The sequence below is a fragment of the Mesoplodon densirostris genome, chromosome 3, assembly GCF_025265405.1.
Source record: "Mesoplodon densirostris isolate mMesDen1 chromosome 3, mMesDen1 primary haplotype, whole genome shotgun sequence".
Classification (NCBI taxonomy): domain Eukaryota; kingdom Metazoa; phylum Chordata; class Mammalia; order Artiodactyla; family Ziphiidae; genus Mesoplodon; species Mesoplodon densirostris.
Window position 1 is genome coordinate 27,062,239 of NC_082663.1, and position 21,441 is coordinate 27,083,679.

Sequence of the window (21,441 nt, forward strand, 5' to 3'; positions counted from 1 at the left end):
ATTTGTATTGACTATGGCAACTTTCATTCAGCAGAGTTGAGTAGCTGCAATACCATATATGGATCACAAAGCCTAAAATATTTTCTTAAAATATTTTCTATCTGGCCCAGTAAGAAAAAGTTTGCCAACCCCTGCGTAGAAATATTGCCATACTAAACTAAGGCTAAGTAAAACTTCATCAGAAAGAAAACTAAAACCACAATAATCAGAATACAAAAATACAAATGACATGCTTGCTCTGATTCAGGCACTTTCAAGATCATAGTTTATTTATTACTTCAGATAAAAAGATAGTATACATATTAGGGAATCCCTTAAAATTCAACTCTAGAGTTATACACCATCTAGTACTTCTGAATTGAATGTTAACCAAAAAAGTCTCTGAACACCTGAAAGCCCCACTAGTAACATGAACTATGGTAATAAAAAATTTGACATTTAATTTGTTCAATATATAGTATTTACATTATGAAACCAATGGTGATACGATAAACAATGATAAAGAAATAGTAAAAATAAACTCTAAAAAGCAAAGGTTTATATTCTTACAATGTGCTAATTATCATAATTGTATATAAAAATTAAAACATAGCAGAGCTTTCTGTTACAAAACTCTTCATCATCTGAGTTGTAGTCGTTACTTGCTAACGATTTACATGCAACATCTGCTAGTGCTGACATCTGATTTTTTCCCCCAAGAAAGTGTGAGTAGATATTTATTTAAGAGCAGACATTAATTTACTTGTGGACAGAAAAAGATAAAACTGTACTCAAGATTAGTACTGGTCACAAGCCTCTTCTCTACAGAAATGATAAAAATAATAAGACTGAAAAAAATTCCAGAAAGGAGATGCATAGGCAAAGAGTACCATGAATGGCACAAAAAATCTTGGGACCAATTAGACACACATGTTTTCTCTCTCCTTCAGTGATGAGAGGTCTATTTTGCCATCAAATTACAATGACTGTAGCAAGTAAGGGGCACCAGGTGTACAACTAATTAAACCCTGCAAAATACTAAGATGGGCAGTGGTGGCCAGAAGAAGGAACAACTTCTATATAATTCAAACTATATACAGCATAACTGGAATGCAGCTCATCCCAAACTGGCTGTGTGAAACAATTGGACCTTTATGATTTAATAGTTAAAATTATGACAAGTGTAATAATACAATAGATTTACATGGAAAGCAAGATCCAAGGGGCACTTTATATTATTTACTGTGTATTTCAATTTAAAAATAATTTTGCTAAGTATACATCTCAACTGAGGTCTACGTATAAAATGTCCTAATAGATACAGATATTTACCTTTGGTGAGTTAAAGGCCTTTTTGTGACTTCTGTCTGAATTGCAGGCAGAATGCGAGATGTATATGCACATGTGGGAGAAACTCAACCTGAGGTAATCCAAAAGATGTGCGTGTGAGGAACCTGGAGGTACTCTGACGGTCAAAGCACACCAGAACCCAGATGGGCAACAGTGAGGATGGCAACGAGCAATGGAATGCCAGTATGGCGGTGAAACTTTTTTCACAACAGAAAGAGGAAGGCCTCTCGTACCAGCAGAATCCTGCATACATACACAAAAGAAAAAGCCACCCACCATTTCATAGAACAAAAGCCAATTATAGTGTGGGAAGTACAAACTGCAGAAAACCAGGAGTCCCTGGAAGAAAAACGACTGGTTCCCGCGAGAGAAAGGAGGACGCTCGGTTCTGTGCAGGGTCACTTGGTGAAGGCGGCCACCACCGCCCACAGCACCTCGTTGGTGCTGGCCTTCAGACACTCCACCTCAGGGTCTAAGTCCAGGAGCTGCCGCACCCGCTTGGTGGCTAGATCGTACTGCTCGTCCAGGAGGGGCGCGAACGCGTTCTCCAGGACGTCCGAGGCGTGGGCCAGGTAGATGAGGGCCAGCAGGCGCTTGTCCATGCGGTGAGGGTCGTTCACCCATTTGTCGAGAACGGCTTCCTGCACCTTCTTGATGAGGCGCTGCTTTATGTTGTTATTGGTGAGGGGATGTGTCGTCATGTCAAAAAGAAGGAAGTTCTGTTTCTCCGTTGTCAACACGCCCTTTTCTACCAGGTTTTTAGCTAATCGTTCCCGCACGTTTCTTAACTGATAATGCAATTTTAACGGATTCCATGTCTCACCTAAAAGAAAGATTCCCAAAGTTAGAAATGACAGATATTATCTGCTAATCTTATTAAATTTTGTACTGTTGAAATGAACAGCAACATTTGACTTTTTTTCCTCCAGAGAAACAGAAGAAAATCCAACTATGTTTTCTTGCCAACTAAACCATGAACCCCTTGATGGCCAGGCCTTTGGTTTCTAAGCACCTGGCACATGATTTTCAGGCACAACAGTTACTCAAGCTGAAAGCGGTCTCCAAACCAGTTCCCCTAATGCGGAATAAGCCAAATATCAATATTAAATTATGTTTGGCTTCTCTCTAGCTACTGTCAAAAAGCAGCCACTAGCAAAATATAAGATTTCTTTTCTGTTAAACACCCATCTGCAACAAAAAGAGAAAAGAATTAAAAAGTTTCCTGATTAATAAGTTATTCCTTAACTGCTACATATACCTGACCTATAAAGCTGGGAAAGCCTGTTTAGGCAATCCTATTCTTTGCTGACAAATAATATAAACCTAATTATAGAAGGACAAAACATTTTCATCATTTTAATCTTGTCATCTATGCGTATTTCCCTTTGAGACAGAAATGCTTAAAATAAAACCAAGGGACTTCCCAGGCGGTCCAGTGGTTTAAGACTTCGCCTTCCAATGCAGGAGGTACGGGTTGGATCCCTGGTCGGGGAGCTAAGATCCCACATGCCTTGTGGCCAAAAAACAACAACAAAAAACACAAAAAAAAATGCCCAGAAGCAATACTGTAACAAATTCAATAAAGACTTTAAAAATGGTCCACATCAGGGCTTCCCTGGTGGCGCAGTGGCTGGGAGTCTGCCTGCCGATGTGGGGGATACAGGTTCGTGCCCCGGTCTGGGGGGATCCCACATGCCGCGGAGCAGCTGGGCCCGTGTGCCATGGCCGCTGGGCCTGCGTGTCCGGAGCCTGTGCTCCGCGGCGGGAGGGGCCACGGCGGTGAGAGGCCCGCGTAGCGCAAAAAAAAAAAAGGTCCACATCAAAAAAATCTTAAAAAAAAAAACCCTAAAAACTAAATATTTTTCACTAAAAATTTTTTTCTTTATAGAAGACTAGAAGGAAGTACATCAAAATATTAATCTTGATTATTTGGGGGATTATATGTGACAAATTTTCTTTTTTGTACTTTTTGTATTTTCCAAATAATCTCCAATGAACATGTAACTATTTGGGTAATTTGAAAAAAATACTATAGTAACTTTCTAAATTGGGACATGTTAGAGATCAACCACCGGCACTTTTATTATATGCAAAAGCTGAAATTTTATAATATTGAGAAAAAACAAATTGTACTGTCTACTACAGCAGCCATTAACTATATAGGGCTATTAAATTTAAATTAATAAAAAAACTCAGGGAATTCCCTGGCAGTCCAGTGGTTAGGACTCCCATGCTTCCACTGCAGGGGGCCCAGGTTTGATCCCTGGTCAAGGAGCTAAGATCCTACAAGCCCTGCGGCACAGCCAAATAAATAAGCAGGGAAAACAACTCAGTTCCTCAGTTGCCCTAGCCACGTTTCAAGTGCTCAATAGCCAAGTGGGGCTAGAGGTTACTGAGCAGACATCACAGAAATAAAACATTTCCATTGTTGCAGAAAGCGCTAGTGGAAAGTGCTGCCTTAAAATGTATTAGTATTCAAAATTATTTTGCCATATGACTTAACACTGAAGAACATGGGGCTATGATTGAGTAATCAGTCTTGGACTTGCCTTCTGGAGTTAAACAATTAGAAACCTGCATAAAATATATGAAACAACTGTTCAGATGCTAGTCAAAAGGCAGCCCAGAGCTGTGACCTTTGAGAGAAACCTCACTGAGCCCTACTACTGCCCAAGCTTACTACCCAAAGGCACATGCCAGGCAGCAGAGCAGAACAGAAGACCTCAAGTAGAGCACAGGACTCACACTGTGTAAAAAGGCAGAGATCAGAGCTGGGGGAGGCTAAGGCAGCTGGAATATGCAAGGCAGAGAGCACTGGAGAAGAGGGGACTATGCAGAATAGGAGCTCTAGAAATCTGCATGGTGTTCGCTTGAGTCTGGCTAAAAACAAAGCCACATGTGTTATGGTGAGAAACTCCACAGAACAAGGTAAAAAAAAAAATCAAGGAAGTTGTAATGTGAACAATTCCAAGAGTTCACACAGGGCTAGGGAAAATTTGAATTGCAATTAGACTCAGTGGAAGGGTCTCACTGAACACCCAGGACATTCAGAAAGGATTCCAGAAGGATCACATCTTAGTAATAGGGCTAAACTAGCCCTTGAGTAAAGGCTACTCCAGACCTGGCCTAACAAAGCTTACAAACAAACTGATCCACAAGTAACTTAACTGCCTAGCAAAACAAATTTCAACAGTTTTTAAAGACAAACAAAATTCAGCACACAACAACATAGCATTCACAATGTCCAGCATCCAATAAAAATTACTAGACTTGTGAAGAAGCAGGAGAATGTGACCCCAAACTAAGGGGAGAAAAAAAATCAACAAAAACAGTCAAACAGGGACTTCCCTGGTGTCTTCCCAGTGGTTAAGACCCTGCACTTCCACTGCAGGGGGCGCAGGTTCGATCCCTGGGTAGGGAACTAGGATCCCGCATGCCACACAACCAAAAAAAAAAGTCAACCAAATCTGACCTGACCCAGGAATGACAAAGACAATGGCATTAGCAGACAAGGAGTTTAAAATGGCTATTATAAATATCTAAATAATTTAAAGGAAAACATGAGCACAATGAAGAGAAAATGAGAGCTTTTCTTTTTTAAAGGCTAAATGATCTGGAACTGCCATTTTACATTTTGTTATTCACGCTGTAAAACTAGGGACTTGAAAAAAAAACTGTCAATTAAATAATGAAGAAATGGTACCATGAATCATTATGAAAGTCATCTTCTACATTTAAAGAAAATATAACCACGACTTCCCTGACAGTCCAGTAGTTAAGACTCCATGCTTCCACTGCAGGGGGCACGGCTTCAATCCCTGGTCAGGGAACTAAGATCCCACATGACACGAGGCACAGCCAAAAAGATTAAAAGCAAAAAATAAAAATAAAGAAAACAAGATAACCTTTTCAAATAAAAAACCCTGGCAAATCAGCTTCCACAAAAAGAAAAACAATCATTGCATTCAATTTCCTTGATAACTTCAAAAAGTAAAAGAGCTGAAATATATTTGGGGCCCTATTAGATTTTAAAACTTAATAGTATAAAAGAAAACTATAACTCAATAATAAATGAAATTCTACTTACTTTCAATTTCTGGTGTTAAATTAGCCCACACCTACATTTAATGTTAAGAAATCATTAACAAAAACAAAAAAAGAGAAATCATTAATAGTTACTTGATGAAGCACTACACAGCATAATAGGTTATGAGAGCAAGGTCTGGAGCCAGACTGTTTGGATTTGAATTCCAATTTGGTCATTTCCTAGCAGTGCAACCCTGGGCAACGCTTCTTACCTATTCCTCTGTCTTTTCATCTGTAAAGCAATGAAAACAACTCTTTCCAGCTCACAAGGGTTATTATGAGGATTAAGTTAAAGACATATCAAGTTCTTAGAATAGAGCCTGGTACATGGTAAGCTCACAATAAATGTTAGCTATTATTATTTATCCATGTGCAGAATCAGCACTTTGGCAGAAAGAGTTTATCCTATTTATAATGGTCTAAAAAATACTAGGTACTGAGAATGCAGACATTAGTAACACATATTTCTTTTTTTTAAAATTTATTTATTTAATTTATTTATTTTTGGCTGCGTTGGGTCTTCGGTGCTGCACATAGGCTTTCTCTACTTGTGACGAGCAGGGGCTACTCTGCGTTGCGGTGCACGGGCTTCTCACTGTGGTGGCTTCTCTTGTTGCGGAGCGCGGGCTCTAGGCACGCAGGCTTCAGTAGTTGTGGCATGCAGGCTCAGTAGTTGTGGCTCGCGGGCTCTAGAGCACAGGCTCAGTAGTTGTGGTGCACGGGCTTAGTTGCTCCGTGGCATGTGGGATCTTTCCAGACCAGGGCTTGAACCCGTGTCCCCTGCATTGGCAGGTGGATTCTTAACCACTGCGCCACCAGGGAAGTCCTAGTAACACACATTTCTAACTCTAGAAATTTTAAATCAAATGAAGGGAACTTTCATAATATAACAACTAACTGTACTTAACTGGCTAGAATAAGATGAAAATAGGGCCATAAAAACAATATGAACCAAGAGCCCAGAGGAATAAGAAATTACTTGAGTTTGATGTTTAGGGCACGCATCTTTCAAAGGTTAGTTATGACTTTCATTTTTCAATTGTTGTACCAACACACTGTCTCCCCAATAAATGCCTGCCGTAACTTTCACCCGACAGTTTGGGTTTTGTTTTGTGTTTTCTTTTCTTTCTTTTTTTTTTTTGCGGTACGCAGGCCTCTCACTGTTGTGGCCTCTCCCGTTGCGGAGCACAGGCTCTGGATGCGCAGGCTCAGCGGCCATGGCTCACAGGCCCAGCCGCTCCACAGCATGTGGGATCCTCCTGACCGGGGCACGAACCCATGTCCCCTGCATCGGCAGGCAGACTCTCAACCACTGTGCCACCAAGGAAGCCCTGCTTTGTGTTTTCTAGTATCATTGGCACGTGGTAGGCAGCCTAAGGCACCAGGCTAGAATTAGCTAGGTTGTGTTTTCCGACATTCTTAAATGACTTTTGGAAATTCAAACTAATAAACACAAAATAATCAATAGCCAAATTTATGTAAAAGCCCATAAAAAACTATAGTTCAAATCCAAAGTTAATTAATTAACTATACTCATGTCAGTTATCAAAGAAGTACTATTCCCTGGCAACTCACTAGTCAATTAGGAAGTTATTCTATGTCTCAGAAAACATCTTGGCTATCTATTCTCAAATAATTGTTGGGGTGGGGGTTAAGATTATTCTAAGAAACTTATAGGTCAATTTCTCTTTATAGACCTAAAAAAACCAGAAATCCCTCTGATGCTGCTATACAATGATTTTTTTCCTCTCATTGGAAATAAATGGTATTAGCAGCTTATAACTTACTGTCTATTGTACTGAAGTCATGTAATAAGGTTTATCCACACCTTATCCACAATTAAATCGTACATACTGCACCCAAGAGAACAAGTAATGCTTATTACAAAGTTCCTGTGACAAATTCCTCAAATCCAAAATACGCTACCTTAGTTTAGTGTTGCTACTAAGAAAGACAAGAGCCTGAACACAGACCAACCTTCAAATACTGTGTTTGATTTATGACTGGATCTTCTTACAGGCAATCATTTCTGCCTCGGAGGAAGTAACAAAAAAGGACTCAGACATCATCATCTTTTTTTTTTTTTTTTTTTTTTTTTTTTTTTGCGGTACGCGGGCTTCTCACTGCTGTGGCCTCTCCCGTTGTGGAGCACAGGCTCCGGATGCGCAGGCTCAGCGGCCATGGCGCACGGACCCAACCGCTCCGCGGCATGTGGGATCTTCCCAGACCGGAGAACGAACCCGTGTCCCCTGCATCGGCAGGCGGACTCTCAACCACTGCGCCACCAGGGAAGCCCCAGACATCATCATCTTTTGATGCAGTTCCCTGGAAAAGGGCAAATCTTGTATGCCCACTCCAACAAAAATGTTATTCAGATTTCCTCATTTTTTTTTTTTTTTTTGCGGTACGCGGGCCTCTCACTGTTGTGGCCTCTCCCATTGCAGAGCACAGGCTCCGGACGCGCAGGCTCAGCAGCCATGGCTCACAGGCCCAGCTGCTCCGTGGCATGTGGGATCTTTCCCAGACCGAGGCACGAACCCGTGTCCCCTGCATCGGCAGGCGGACTCTCAACCACTGCGCCACCAGGGAAGCCCTCCTCAGATATTTTTTAAAAATGAAAAAATTCTGTAAGCAGAAAGCTGAACCAGTATGGGTAATATGTAAATGTTGTTTGATACTATTTTGAACACCCCAAAAAAGGCACAATAAAATAACTGAGTGGTGAGACTTCCCTGGTGGTACAGTGGTTAAGAATCCACCTGCCAATGCATGGGACACGGGTTTGAGCCCTGGTCCAGGAAGATCCCAGATGCCGTGGAGCAACTAAGCCCGTGCGTCACAACTACTGAAGCCTGTGCTCCTAGAGCCTGTGCTGCGCATCGAGAAGCCACCGCAATGAGAAGCCTGTGCACCACAATGAAGAGTAGCCCCTGCTCGCTGCAAGTAGAGAAAACCCGTGCGCAGCAACAAAGACCCAATGCAGCCAAATATAAACAAACAAACAAACATAAATAAATAAATAACTGAGTGGTCAAAGTGTCTTGGCATCCTGACATTTCTGCCTTTTATTTTATTTTTTTCTCTTCGGGCTTTTGTTTTTTAAATTTTAAAATTTTAGTTGATTTACACTTCTGTCTTTTATTTTAAAAGAACCAAATTAATCTAAATCCAAAGAATAAAGTTACCCCTGAGATTAGCATACTTAAGACACCAGTATAAACTGGGATGGGAGGAGGGGAGTTGGTTAAGTGAAGAGAAGATACAATAAAGGTTTAACCTGTACTATCTACTAAAAGATTTAGCTGCTTCAATTTAAGCAGAATGTGGAATATCTTTTAAATATACTGTAACAAACCCCCAATGGAGGAATAATGTTCAAAATTCTAGATTAAAAGATGTTACTGTGATCCATATTGTCATTCATCCTAAATTACTCACTATGCAAAAAAGACTTTATAAGTTATACAAGCAAATTTTCAATGTATAGAATTTATTTATAGTTCACTCTTTTATAAAGGAAACTGTGAGAAGTATATACGGAGAGGAAAAGTTCTTTAAAGGTTGTTTATATCCCACTGCCCAACAATTATTTCAGTGAAAATGACATACTGGCAGGCACCTAAATAACTTCACTACAAAAAACTTCCATCTTCCTTGACATCATGTTACCAAAAAAAAGCAGCTTTGTTCACAAATTTGGCAGTCTAGCGACACCTTGTGACCAAACTGATCAGTTACATGTCTTAAGACTTCAGAAAGCAAAAAATACTATTCTTGAAAACAGAAAGTAGTCTTTAAACTTTTTACTCTTTGCCTCAAATACACATATTTATTCATTTTTTAAATTAACAAGATATATAAGTAATATTTAAATATCAGTAATTTTAACATGTATATGTGCACACTGTAAGTAACAGTAAGATGAACCCCTGGGTATCCATCCTCCCACCCCAGGTAAAGAAGAAAGCTTCATCAAGACCTTAGATGCTTCCCTTGTGTCTTCTCTGCCTCAGAGGAAACCACCAAACAAACTTAGGTTAATCATTCTTTTTTCTTTACATATAGTCTCACCACCTACACACGTATCCCTCAACAATACAGTACAATACATAGTTTTGAAAACCTAGTAACAAGTACAGACTTAACTGTGTACGGATAGGTCCACCAATTTTACCACCCCCTCTAATCCCTCTGAACAGGAACACTTCCTTCTTTCTGTCTCATTTTTACCTTTCAAAGGCCCAATCCAAGTTCAACTTCCTCCAACTACTAAAGCTCCCAAGGATTTCTTTTCTCCGGGCTACTGTACTTTCAGAGAACCATACTGTTAAACTCTTATCTGTTATTAATCTGTTATTAGAAATACACAACTGGGGACTTCCCTAGTGGTCCAGTGGTCTAAGATATATTATTAACCCAATCCCAATGTGCCATTAACATATATGATGTAAGATAAAGAGACTGTTGATGGATGAAGCATCTGTAAACACCTCCACGTGCGAAGTGGCACCAAAGTGGATATCAAAAACATTGACATTAAGGCAAGACAAACTATATTCCATAAAAAGAACTTTAGCACTCTGACTTACCTGACTTACCTCCCAAAAAAGTAACTACAACTTGAGAAACCCTCCTTTTGGTCAGCTGAGAACCTAATTACAAATTCTAATTTGCACCACCGGAAGTGGTAATGGCCAACAACAGCAGCACAACATGAGCACAACACAAAGACTGCTTAGGCCAGTGAACTCCAGAGAATGTAGAAACGATCCATCAGTTAGAAGGTATTAGCACTTCTATTTTTATCTCAAAAAATCATATTTGCTAATAGTGAACATATGGAGTTAACATCATACCCTCACTGAGTCTTTGTCAGCTGGCCACAGTTTGCTGAATAGGTGGAAGGCTCACCCAAAGAGTGCTGACAATGTTCTGAGCACTGTGACATACAGTCTTGGTATGTGCTGAGTAAGTACCTAGCGTTAATCAAACAAACTTTCATCAAATGGGTAAAGTAATTTAAAAAGATTTCCTACAAAAAAATTGCAATTGAATATGACATCAATATCACAACCACAAAGAAGGAAAAAGGGTCACATTCAAGTTTCTCTTACTCAATGAGGTAAAAAGAAAGTTATCAGCAGATCTACAAGAGGGTGGTCAAAAAAAAAAACTCTCAAAATTATCAAGACAGGGCTTCCCTGGTGGCGCAGTGGTTGAGAGTCCGCCTGCCGATGCAGGGGACACGGGTTCGTGCCCCGGTCCAGGAAGATCCCACATGCCGCGGAGCGGCTGGGCCCGTGAGCCATGGCCACTGAGCCTGCACGTCCAGAGCCTGTGCTCCGCAATGGGAGAGGCCACAACAGTGAGAGGCCCGCGTACCGCAAAAAAAAAAAAAAAAAAATTATCAAGACAAACTTGTGAACAAGCTTATGTTCTCTACCAGTAAGAAGGAAGAATGAACCCTGCCATAGTATAAAGTGCCCATTTATTGTCCTACTACCTAAGTTTGGAATATGTGTATTCACATTATAAATAAACAAACACGCAAAACTCAATCTTTTACTGATATAAGAATATCTTCATAATACAACTATTACTTTAGAAACTCTATTTATAAGTGAGAAAAATGACATCATGTTAATTACCAATCTCTGACAACCTCCAAACGTTTTTAAAAGTCTAAATAGCAATATATTTGAACATGAAATGAAATGAGCATAGATGTATGCAGAAGTTATGTTTTACGTAACAGTAGAGAGGAACAACAAGCTAACTCAGGTCCTATACTCCAGGAGTTTACTATCTAGAAGATTAGACAAATACACAAATAACTTTAAAATAAATGTAGTCATTAGTGCTATCAACCAAGTAGGTGTTCCTTCCTACAGCTGCGCTTTCTGTCTCCTTAAAGTTAGGGGAGGCCATGTGACTTGCTCTGACCAATGAAACCTGCACCACACGTCATTTCTGAGCAGAAATTTAAGAGCCTGGGTGATCTGTTGTTCTCTTCTTTCCTTTACACTAGTGACTGACAGTGCTCCAGATGGTGGCAGCTCCATTTGCCCAGCTGCCAAAGTGAGAATGAAGTGGCCTGTGACCGATTTACAGTATGAGTGAGAAATAAACTGTTGTTTTAAGCCACTGAGGTTTTAGGGTTGTCTGTTACCACAGCTTAACCTAGCCTATCCAGAATAAGGTAGCATGAAGTAATTTTGATAAAGAATGACAGGAGCTAAGGAAGCTAAGGAAATATGTACTATACCTGATTCACATCTGCTCAGTTTTGTTAAAGGTGATGAAATTTTAAAAACCACTATTTTCCCTATTTAGTGACTGATTAACTTTCCAGATTGCCCAACTAACTAAACAAGCTCTTGGCTATTTTGTCTAAGTTCCTTTCAAAAGGATTTTAAACTTTTACAAAAATCTTTCAGAGAATTCAGTTTTTAGTTTATACACAGAAGCTTACCACTAAGTAATTCAATCCAGTTCTGGACCGTTTCTGGAGGCTGAGTCTCCTTAACGTGCTTTAGAGCTTCATCAAGAAGAACATCCCCTGTTGGAGCATCTGACTTACAAATCACCTAAAATGTAATCAACAAGAATCACATGATCTACTTGATCTTTTTAAACAAAAAACTTAAACAATTATGCAAACACTTCATTATGCTTAAAGCTCCAAGTGTTCATACAGTATCAAAGTTCAGATTTTAAACTAATTCCATACTAAGGAAATCCAATATTTAACCTAACCAGATTAGCCACAATCATGAACGAAAATTTAGCTACTGTGCAATAATTAGGAAAACAAAATGGTAGAACAGTTTATACTCATCATAATTCCTTTTATTGCTAAACCTTGGGCTATCTGATCCAGAAATTCACTTTTTAAACATTTATTAGTTATAGAAACAGACTCAATTATACATAAGAATTGAATATAGAATAAATGTGGCATCTCACATCAGTAGAGAAATTAATTTTTCAATAGATATGATAATAAAACTGGCTCCTCAGAGCTTATACCAAAATAAAAGATAAAGATTTAAATATGAAATATAATTGAGGGGATGAGAAAGTTTTCTCAAAACTGTGACCATAAGCAGAATCCTTGAAAATACCAATAAGGTCTGATTACACAAAATTTTTAAATATTACAAAACTTTAAGTTAAGGTGGATATAGAATCCACTTTAAGAGTAGAAAAACCAGAGGTAGGGTATGAGAGAACGAAACGCTACACTGCTTTAAACAAGTAGTAGATCTTTATAGCCTTCAATAACATTCTTGGCTAAACAACAAATTTCTAGTTGAAATTCTATAATATCAAAGTGGAATTTGTTATATTACTTTACATTACCTGTTAAGATGTTATGAAATTTAACAGTATTATTTTAAAAATGGGAGTCTTCCCTCAAACTTGTCCTTGACAATACATCCTTTCCTTTTTGCTCAATCTTATGAAAGGTTAAAAAAAAAAATACAGTATCTGAGACAACATGACCCAATGGAAATATAATTAGAACCAGAAATACAAGCCACAAATCTATTTTTAGAATTTTTAGTAGTTATATTTTTAAAAAATGAAAACAGGTGAAATTAATTTTAATATATCTGATTTAACCCACCATAGCCAAAATACTGACATGTAATAAATAAATTGAGATTGTTTTACATTCTTATTTTTCCATAGTAAGTCTTCAAACATCCAGTGTGTTTTTATTTACAGCATGTCTCAATTTGCACTAATCACATTTCAAGTGTCTGGCTCATAGCCACATGTGGCTAGTGGCTACCACCCTGGACAGTGCAGATACAGAACATCTTCATCATCACAGAGAGTTTGATTGGAAAGTACTATTCTAGACCATGCTTTTAGGAGGGGGTCAGAGAGAATAAGAAAAAAGAAAGGAGAACTTCGGGAGAAAACATTGTATGTCTATATGCTATGGTCATGCCACCACTTCTTACTTCTCACTTACTCCCTAAATCTACTTCCATCTGGCCTCAACACCCAGTGCATGCCCACCCCTTTGAGAATGGTCTCACGGTAACAATAAGCTGGGTATAGTTGGATCTTTTTTCTTATGAAATTCTGCCCCCCAAATCTCTCTCAGATGGACTATTTTTCTCCATCACCTCTACAATCATTCTAATCTACCTAATCTGATTAACTTTCCTTGGATTAAGTTTCCTAACTAGCTTCCCTGAACTAGTTTTAGCCTTTTTCAATCCATACTCCTCACGGATCTTTCTAAAGGTAAATCTTATCATGACATTCCAGCTTCTGCTTAAAATTCTTCAATAACTCAGAGCAAGTTCCAACTCCTTAACAAAATTCAGCAATGTGTGGCCCACTAGTAAATATTCCTGCCCACACATATAATTTATATTTAGCGTTTTTCTTCTTGGAGGACAAGCCTCATTCTTAAATATAAACAAATAACCAAGGATGACAAGACACTTGAAAGTCTTCAACAAGGAAGAGACCAAAAGAGAAAATAAGAACTGAAGAAACAGATAACACAGATAAAGAAAATTCTCAAAAGAGCAGTAATATCCTCAGGGATTTAAAAGAAAATCTTACATCCATAAAACAAGAATAAGAAGCCATGATACAGAAAACAGTTCCTGGAAATCAAAAACATGAAAGCCATAATAAAAAACTCAACAGAGGATTAAAAGGTAAGAGAGACCAAGAGAATGTCAATTATATCTCAAAAAAGCTAGGAAACAAACCAGAAAGAAAAATAACATAAAAATCAGAAAGAAAATAAAGAACAGCCAAGAGGTCCACTCCACCTTATACAGTTCTAGAAACAGAGTGAAGATACAAGAAATAAAACTTTCTAAAATCAAAAGACACACATTTCTAGACTGAAGAAGCCCAAGCATAGTGAATTTTAAAAGACCCACATCAAGGCATATTACACAATTTCAGAACACTAGAGATAAACAGAAGATCTTAAATGCTTCCAGAGAAGAAAAAACAGGTATCATACAAAGAATGACAATCAGAAGGGCATCAGACTCTAACAGCAACTCTGTATACTAGAAGACAATGGGGAAATGCCTTAAAAATTCCGTGGGAAAAATCTAACATTCTATTCCCAGCCAATCTGTCAAATAGAAATATGGTACAATAAAGGAATTTTCAGGCATACAAAGTCTCAAAACATTTTCCTCCCACGAGGGTGGAAGAAAACATTAGATCCAGAAAACAGGGGGCTGAAAGCAGTAAAAAAAAGTGACAGGAAGTCCCAGTAGAACCAAAGCATAACCAGTCCAGACTGGAACACAGGCAAATTTTAATGGAGTTATCTGATGTATCTGAACATCTGAAAATTAATAATCTAACTTTTCTCTGATGGAGCATGTAAGAAAAAAGGAGAGCTACATAGAAAACTTTAAGAAAAGGGATTAACACTAGAAAAAAACAAAACTATCTAAGAAAGGAAATCATAGGATATAACTTAACTGTACAGAAAACAGTATTAATATAGTTGTAACAATATAAAACAATCATTACTGTTTTGCCAAAAATTATGATATAACTCTATTAGGAAGATTGAAAGGTAGGGGTAAAAAGTGGTACGTAAGAAAGCCAAATATTCATCTATTTTTTTTGGCTGCACTGGGTCTTCGTTGCCGTGTGCGGGTTTTCTCTAGTTGCGGTGAGCGGGGACTGCTCTTCGTTGTGGTGCGCAGGCTTCTCATTGCGGTGGCTTCTCTTGTTGCGGAGCATGGGCTCTAGGCACGTGGGCTCAGTAGTTGTGGCTCACAGGCTCTAGAGCGCAGGCTCAGTAGTTGCGGCGCACGGGCTTAGTTGCTCCGTGGCATGTGGGATCTTCCCAGACCAGGGCTCAAACCTGTGTCCCCTGCATTGGCAGGCGGATTCTTAACCACTGCGGCACCACGGAAGGCCTGCAAACATCCATCTATTTTAAGTAATAGATGTAAGTAAGTAAAGAGCATCTCCAACTGATTTATCAAGAAATGGCAGTATAAGCTTATTTAGAAATATGGAGGTAAATGCCCAAATAAGTGAAAACTGTAGCAAGCTGAATGGTGACCCCCAAAAGGTGTTCATGTCCTAACCCCCAGAATCTAATCCCCAATAAATCTTTGTAGATAAAATTAAGTTAAATCAGATCTGGAGATAAGATTGTCCTGGATTATCCAGATGAGCCCCGACATGCAATGAAAGTGTCCTTATGAGTGACATACAAAGGAGAGGGTGATGTAAAAACAGAGGACAGAGAGAGATGCAGCCAGAAGCCAAGGAAAGCCTCAAAGCCATCAGAAGCTAGAAGAGGCAAGGAACAGCACACTGTGGCCTCCAGAACTGTAAAGAGAATTCATGTCTGTTGTTTCAAGCAACCAAGTCTGTGGTAATTTGCTAAGGCAGCCTTACAAAACTAATACAAGGACTGAGAATGGCTGCCGCCCAGATACAAGACTAAGGAGTGGGGAAGGGCAGGTAGAAGATTGCTATTTTTTTTGTTGTAAGTCTTTAAGTACAATTTGATCTTATAACTATCATGTATGTATTATCTTAATATAATCAATCATTATTTTTAAATGAATAGATTAAATCATACTGCAGTATTTTTCCAAAAGACTATCAACTGCCTAGTTAAGATCATACAAACAAGCAGATTGAAGTAAAAAGCCCATGCAGGCAGGGAACATGTGTCTCTTGGACTCCAGTGTATCCCCAGAGTCAAGCACAATGCATGGAAGACTTAAGCACTAAATAAATAAATGATGAATGAATAAATGAACGAAAGAGCAAACAATTTGTTGATAATCAACACAAAACTGGTTCTTGTTCCAAAAAAAACAAACAGTATCAAAATCTTTTCACTTTAGGTCAGGGCTCCATAACATTAATGTAAAATTACTTGTAATTTCTACTATTAGTAGTAACCAATGTGTATATTTCATCGATAATTATAATGACAAATTCTTAAGGTTTCTGTCCTCCATAAATCTATGGTTGCACAGTAAAACAAATAAAAACTTTATTCTGCTTTATGACATAGATATCTAAAACAGTAACTTCAAAACTAATCTCATGCCAGCTCATTTGACTCTAAATGACTAGATTTAATTTTAATATTCCACGAGGAGTATTTTCTGCCATACCGTGTTTACTTGGCATACAACCTTCAAGAATACATTCCTTTCTTTCCTATAGGATTATTACTCTCTCTGGCATATCAATCAAAAAATGTTCAGTTTTCACCTAAAACTTTTTGGATTTCATCATAAGACAATGTATTAAGGAAAAAATAGCTTTGAAACACCCCACGTCCCCCAAGAAACAATGACAGACTAGAAGAGAAAGAGTCTTGAATATTTTAGATTGAGGTTAAAGTTAGAAATTCTAAAAACTAGTCAATAATACCTCTATTAACACAGACCTTCACAGTGGAGAGGCAGAGATCTGAAAACTATTTGTATTCTGGCAAAAAGATCAACAGCCTACGGATAGTTAATTTGCACAATACCACTTTTGAGTAGTTACGTCAAGTCTTCCAAATCATGGCTTTCAGGAGCAGCAAATAAAGTTTGGAGTCTTTCTGAATATGTAGGATGCAATGGCCAGCGATCCTAACAATGAATTACATTACTCATTATGCGCAAAGAACCAAAAACCCAAGGATGCAAGAAAAGATATGGAAACATGAATCAATAAAGACTTAACTTTAAAATCAACTTCTCTTCTTTAATTTTTGAAAGCTATTAGTAAACAACAAGGTTCTACTGTATAGCGCAGGGAATTATATTCAATATCCTGTGATAAGCCATAATGGAAAAGAATATTTTAAAAAATGCATGTATATGTATAACTGAATCACTTTGCTGTAAGCAGAAATTAACACAACATTGTAAATCAACTATACTTCAATAAAAAAGAAAACTATTAGTAGAAACAGTCTTCAATTTTAGGCAGCACAAACTCTTTAAAAAGGAGATATTATATAGGCCCCCTCTTACCTTTCTTGTTAACAGACTTTTACGTCTCATTCCACAAGCCTCTAGCTGTAACCTTCCTCTCAACGCTAATTCAATTAACATACAGCCACGTAATCCAGATGATATACAGTCATTCCAAAATGATGTGTAACCCTATTTAAAAAAGAAAACAAAAGAGCTAATTTACTTTGAACTCAGAGTCAAGAACAGAAATACTTTTGAGCCAAAGTTACTTCTTGTGTCTTTTACCTTGCATGTCTTTCCATAATTAAAATTAAAATACTGAAAAAATACAGTTACTATACATTATTAAACTAGGATTTTCAGGGACTTACTGTCTTTTCACCACTTTCCTTACATGTAGATAAACAACAAATAACTTTGGAACTCACTAAATTATGTGCTAATTAGGCTCTTTCAGATTGCAGGCATCAGGGCCCACCCACTCAGTTAACCTTAGATTATAGTCGTTTATTACTAGTATACGTGGGCAAATTAAGAAGCTCAGGAAAAATAATCTAGCCCAATGTAGCCTCATGGAGAATTAGAACATCGTTCAATGCTGTTTACAATAAAAATACAAGGTTAAATTTGGAAGAATATATCAGAAAACTTACCTATGAGGCCATGCCTAAAGTTCTGAATAACAAACTGTAAAGCGATCGGATTCCCCCACCCCACCAAAAGAAATTTAAGGGCAACATCCAAGGTGGAAAAACAGCCAGACATTATGAGATTGATAGACATCCAGGGATCTGGGAATTCTCAAGTGAAACAGGCATCACCAGATAAAGTCAGGGCACTCTTTGAGAGCTAATAACTGGGACTCTCCAAATTATGAAGCCATGAACTTTGCCAGCAGAGTTGCCAGCTATTAGTTTAAAGTACCCAACTCTGAAGAGAAAGCAGACGCAATAACTGGTTCTGGTTAAGGCTCAGAACAAGGTAACATATAATTTTGATGGGAGGGAGAACAGGTCAATGGATTCTTTGAAGAATGGAGGGCCAGGAATAGGGAGGCCTAGACCCTTGGTTTCGGTACTTTCTTGAGGTCAGTCTTGGTACGTTGCCAGGTCATGGTGGTCAGCTTGTATTTAAGAAGATGACTGACCATCACGGTCCATGGGACTTCACCACCGACACAAGGACTTAAATGACAAAGCTACCACTTCTGAGAATGAAGCCTTTGGGAAAATAAAAATTGGGATGAAGGGAGCCACAAGGAGATAAACAAAAATATCAATTCAAAGAGGGAGATTTAAATGTGAGGCAGGGAAAGCAAACACTGACTACATTTGAGGGAATCCTCTTAAACTTAAGTGTTAGGGATCTGATTAAATTAAGACTGCCAGGTATCAGCTAAGTGGTTAATAAGACCAGTAACTTACAGACGTTAGGTACAATCGATGGCTTCTGTATCCATCCAGAACAATTAAAGCCCTAGGAAGCCTAGGAATGGATTCACATAAAATCAAAGTTACAGCTATTGGGCTTCAACTGGCCTGGACATACAGACGGAGTTCCTAGGTGAGCCTCTAAAAACTATAAACGATAGAGTACACCTCATAAAACAGTGATGGATGTAGACAGGACCATGCCCTGTCTCTGCAGCCTGGAAATTTCAGATGAACAGTACTCATTAGAAGCTTACATTTGCTAGCAGAGAACGAAATACACCTCAGCCTCAACTGCTCTCAGAGTTAATGGCATACCCAGAGATGTTAACAAAATGGGGTCTTTAATAACAGACTTCAAAGATCTACATTTAATGAAGAGCTTTTGGGCATTAACATAAAAAGACACATGCTTAAACAGAATTGATTTCGTGTGGGAAAATAGACAAATGGGCGCGGACAGTTCTGTAGCAAAGCTTCTGGGACACATGAGCAATATTCCAAAAATAAATGAAGCCATCAAAGCCATACCAAGGGGCCTCCTTGGTGGCACAGTGGTTAAGAATCCACCTGCCAATGCAGGGGACACGGGTTCAAGCCCTGGTCCGGGAAGATCCCACATGCGGCGGAGCAACGAAGCCCGTGTGCCACAACTACTGAGCCTGTGCTCTAGAGCTCGCGAGCCAGAACTACTGAAGCCTGCGCGCGTAGAGCCCGTGCTCCACAACAAGAGAAGACATCACAATGAGAAGTCTGCGCACGACAAGGAAGAGTAGCCCCCGCTCGCTCCAACTAGAGAAAGCCCGAGCGCAGCAACAAAGACCCAACACAGCCAAAAATAAATAAATTAATTAAAAACAAAACAAAACAAAAAAACCATACCAAGCAACAGAACAGTCCAGTATGTTGATGACACCTGCTAAAATCTGTATCATAAAAGTAGGATCAGGAATTAAGCAAGTTGCATGAGGTAGGAGGCGGGGGAGAAAGGGTACTAAAAAGGGCAGTGTTAAATTAAAAACTTTTATGGCATTACTGGATAAAATGACAACGCCATCCTTAAGAATTATGTCTATTAGAGGGAAAGCAGTATGTTGGAAAAGAGTCAAGTGAATCTGGTCATGACCTAGGCCAGCAAGATTCTGCAGTGAATCCATGTCACAACACATGTGAGCAGAACTACTGAGAAGCCAGAGCACCAGCTTAGGCCTTGCCAAGTGCTAAAGAGCCCTTACATCTTTTCATCTCCAGTGTTAACCTTACAACTAGATTTCACGGATCCCCAAACATGTATTTTAGAAGTTTAGTATCTCCATATGAGATAACGGATGCTAAACCTACTGTGGTAATCATTTCATGATACAGGCATGCCTCAGAGATAACAGCGGTTTGGTTCCAGACTACCACAATAAAGCCAATATCACAATAAAGCAAGTAACACGAATGTTTTGGTTTCCTAGTGTATATAAAAGTTATATTTACACTATACTGTAGTCTATTAAGTGTGCAATAGCATTATGTCTAAAAAAAAAGTATATACCTTAATTAAAAAATACCTTATTGCTAAAAAATGTTAACCATGACTACGCAGCATTGCCACAAATCTTCAATTTGTAAAACATACAATATCTGTGAAGCACAATAAAATAAGGTATGCCTGCATATGTAAATCAAACCATGATGCTGTACACTTTAAATTTATATAGTGATGTATGTCAATTATCTCTCAATAAAACTGAGGGAAAAAGTTTTATCTCTGAGATTGGAATGCATTTTAAAACAGATGGTACCTTAGATTAAAGGAAATACGGTATTGTAACTACTGAGCTAACCTTAACCCACGGAAGAGGGAAGAGACAGGTGGCATAGGCCTCACAGGTGCCCAGCTGTGTAATGATGAACTAGAGCCTACCACGTCAGCTACTGGGCATCTTAAAACGTGGAACAAGACTGGGTGACGGAACATCCAGATCCAGGCATGCCATCAACCCACCTGACTTCTCAGTGGAAACGATTTCATAAGAGCAGGTCAGTAACAACCACACTGCCCAGAGGATTCTGTCCTCAGATAAACCACTACTCCCTGGAACAATTACAAGAAGCTGCAGTCTAAACAGGATGGTTATATATTCAGGGCATGAATGTGTTTATGCCCCAGTAAAAATCTTATACCCTATCTGTCAAAAAGGCAAGCCAGCCACATTAAAAAAGATGGTTAAAATAGGTGAGGAAGACCTGACAGCATCAAGCAGTTGACGATTTGGTTCGAAAGCACAACTAGCCACGTGTGCAACCACACTGTGCGAGAGTAAAGAAACAGCAATGATGGGGAATTCCCTGGCAGTCCAATGGTTGAGACTCGGTGCCTTCACTGCCGTGGGCCCGGGTTCAACCCCTGGTCTGGGAACTAGGATCCCACAAGCTGCACAGCAAGGCCGAAAAAAGAAAGAAAGAAATAGCAGTGATGATTATTATAACAAATTATGACTATGTATTCAGTGACACTACACAGCTCTTGTGCTTGGAAGCCAATAATCATTTCAGACCCCCCAACGGGTATGAGATTCTACCACCAGCGACGGAGGAAATAGCTTCATATCCCAGGTTAGTCCAAGGATAGGGTACTAGTGCTCAAAGTTCAGGGTCAC

General features: G+C 38.9%; 1 protein-coding gene across 2 annotated transcripts in view; it reads right to left on the minus strand.

The window, feature by feature from the left end:
* Positions 1-237: 237 nt before the first annotated feature.
* The window catches only part of GOLPH3 (golgi phosphoprotein 3), a 53,286-nt gene continuing 32,082 nt past the window's right edge, over positions 238-21,441 (minus strand). Inside the window, exons 2-4 of one of the 2 annotated variants that reach the window (XM_060092760.1) lie at positions 17,421-17,552; positions 11,888-12,002; positions 238-2,152 (exon numbers count right to left, since the gene is read on the minus strand). In XM_060092760.1, coding sequence (XP_059948743.1) covers positions 1,728-2,152; positions 11,888-12,002; positions 17,421-17,552 — 672 coding nt within the window. In that variant the 3' untranslated portion in view covers positions 238-1,727. The remainder of the gene's footprint in view (positions 2,153-11,887; positions 12,003-17,420; positions 17,553-21,441) is intronic. The other variant, XM_060092761.1, reaches the window with a different exon arrangement.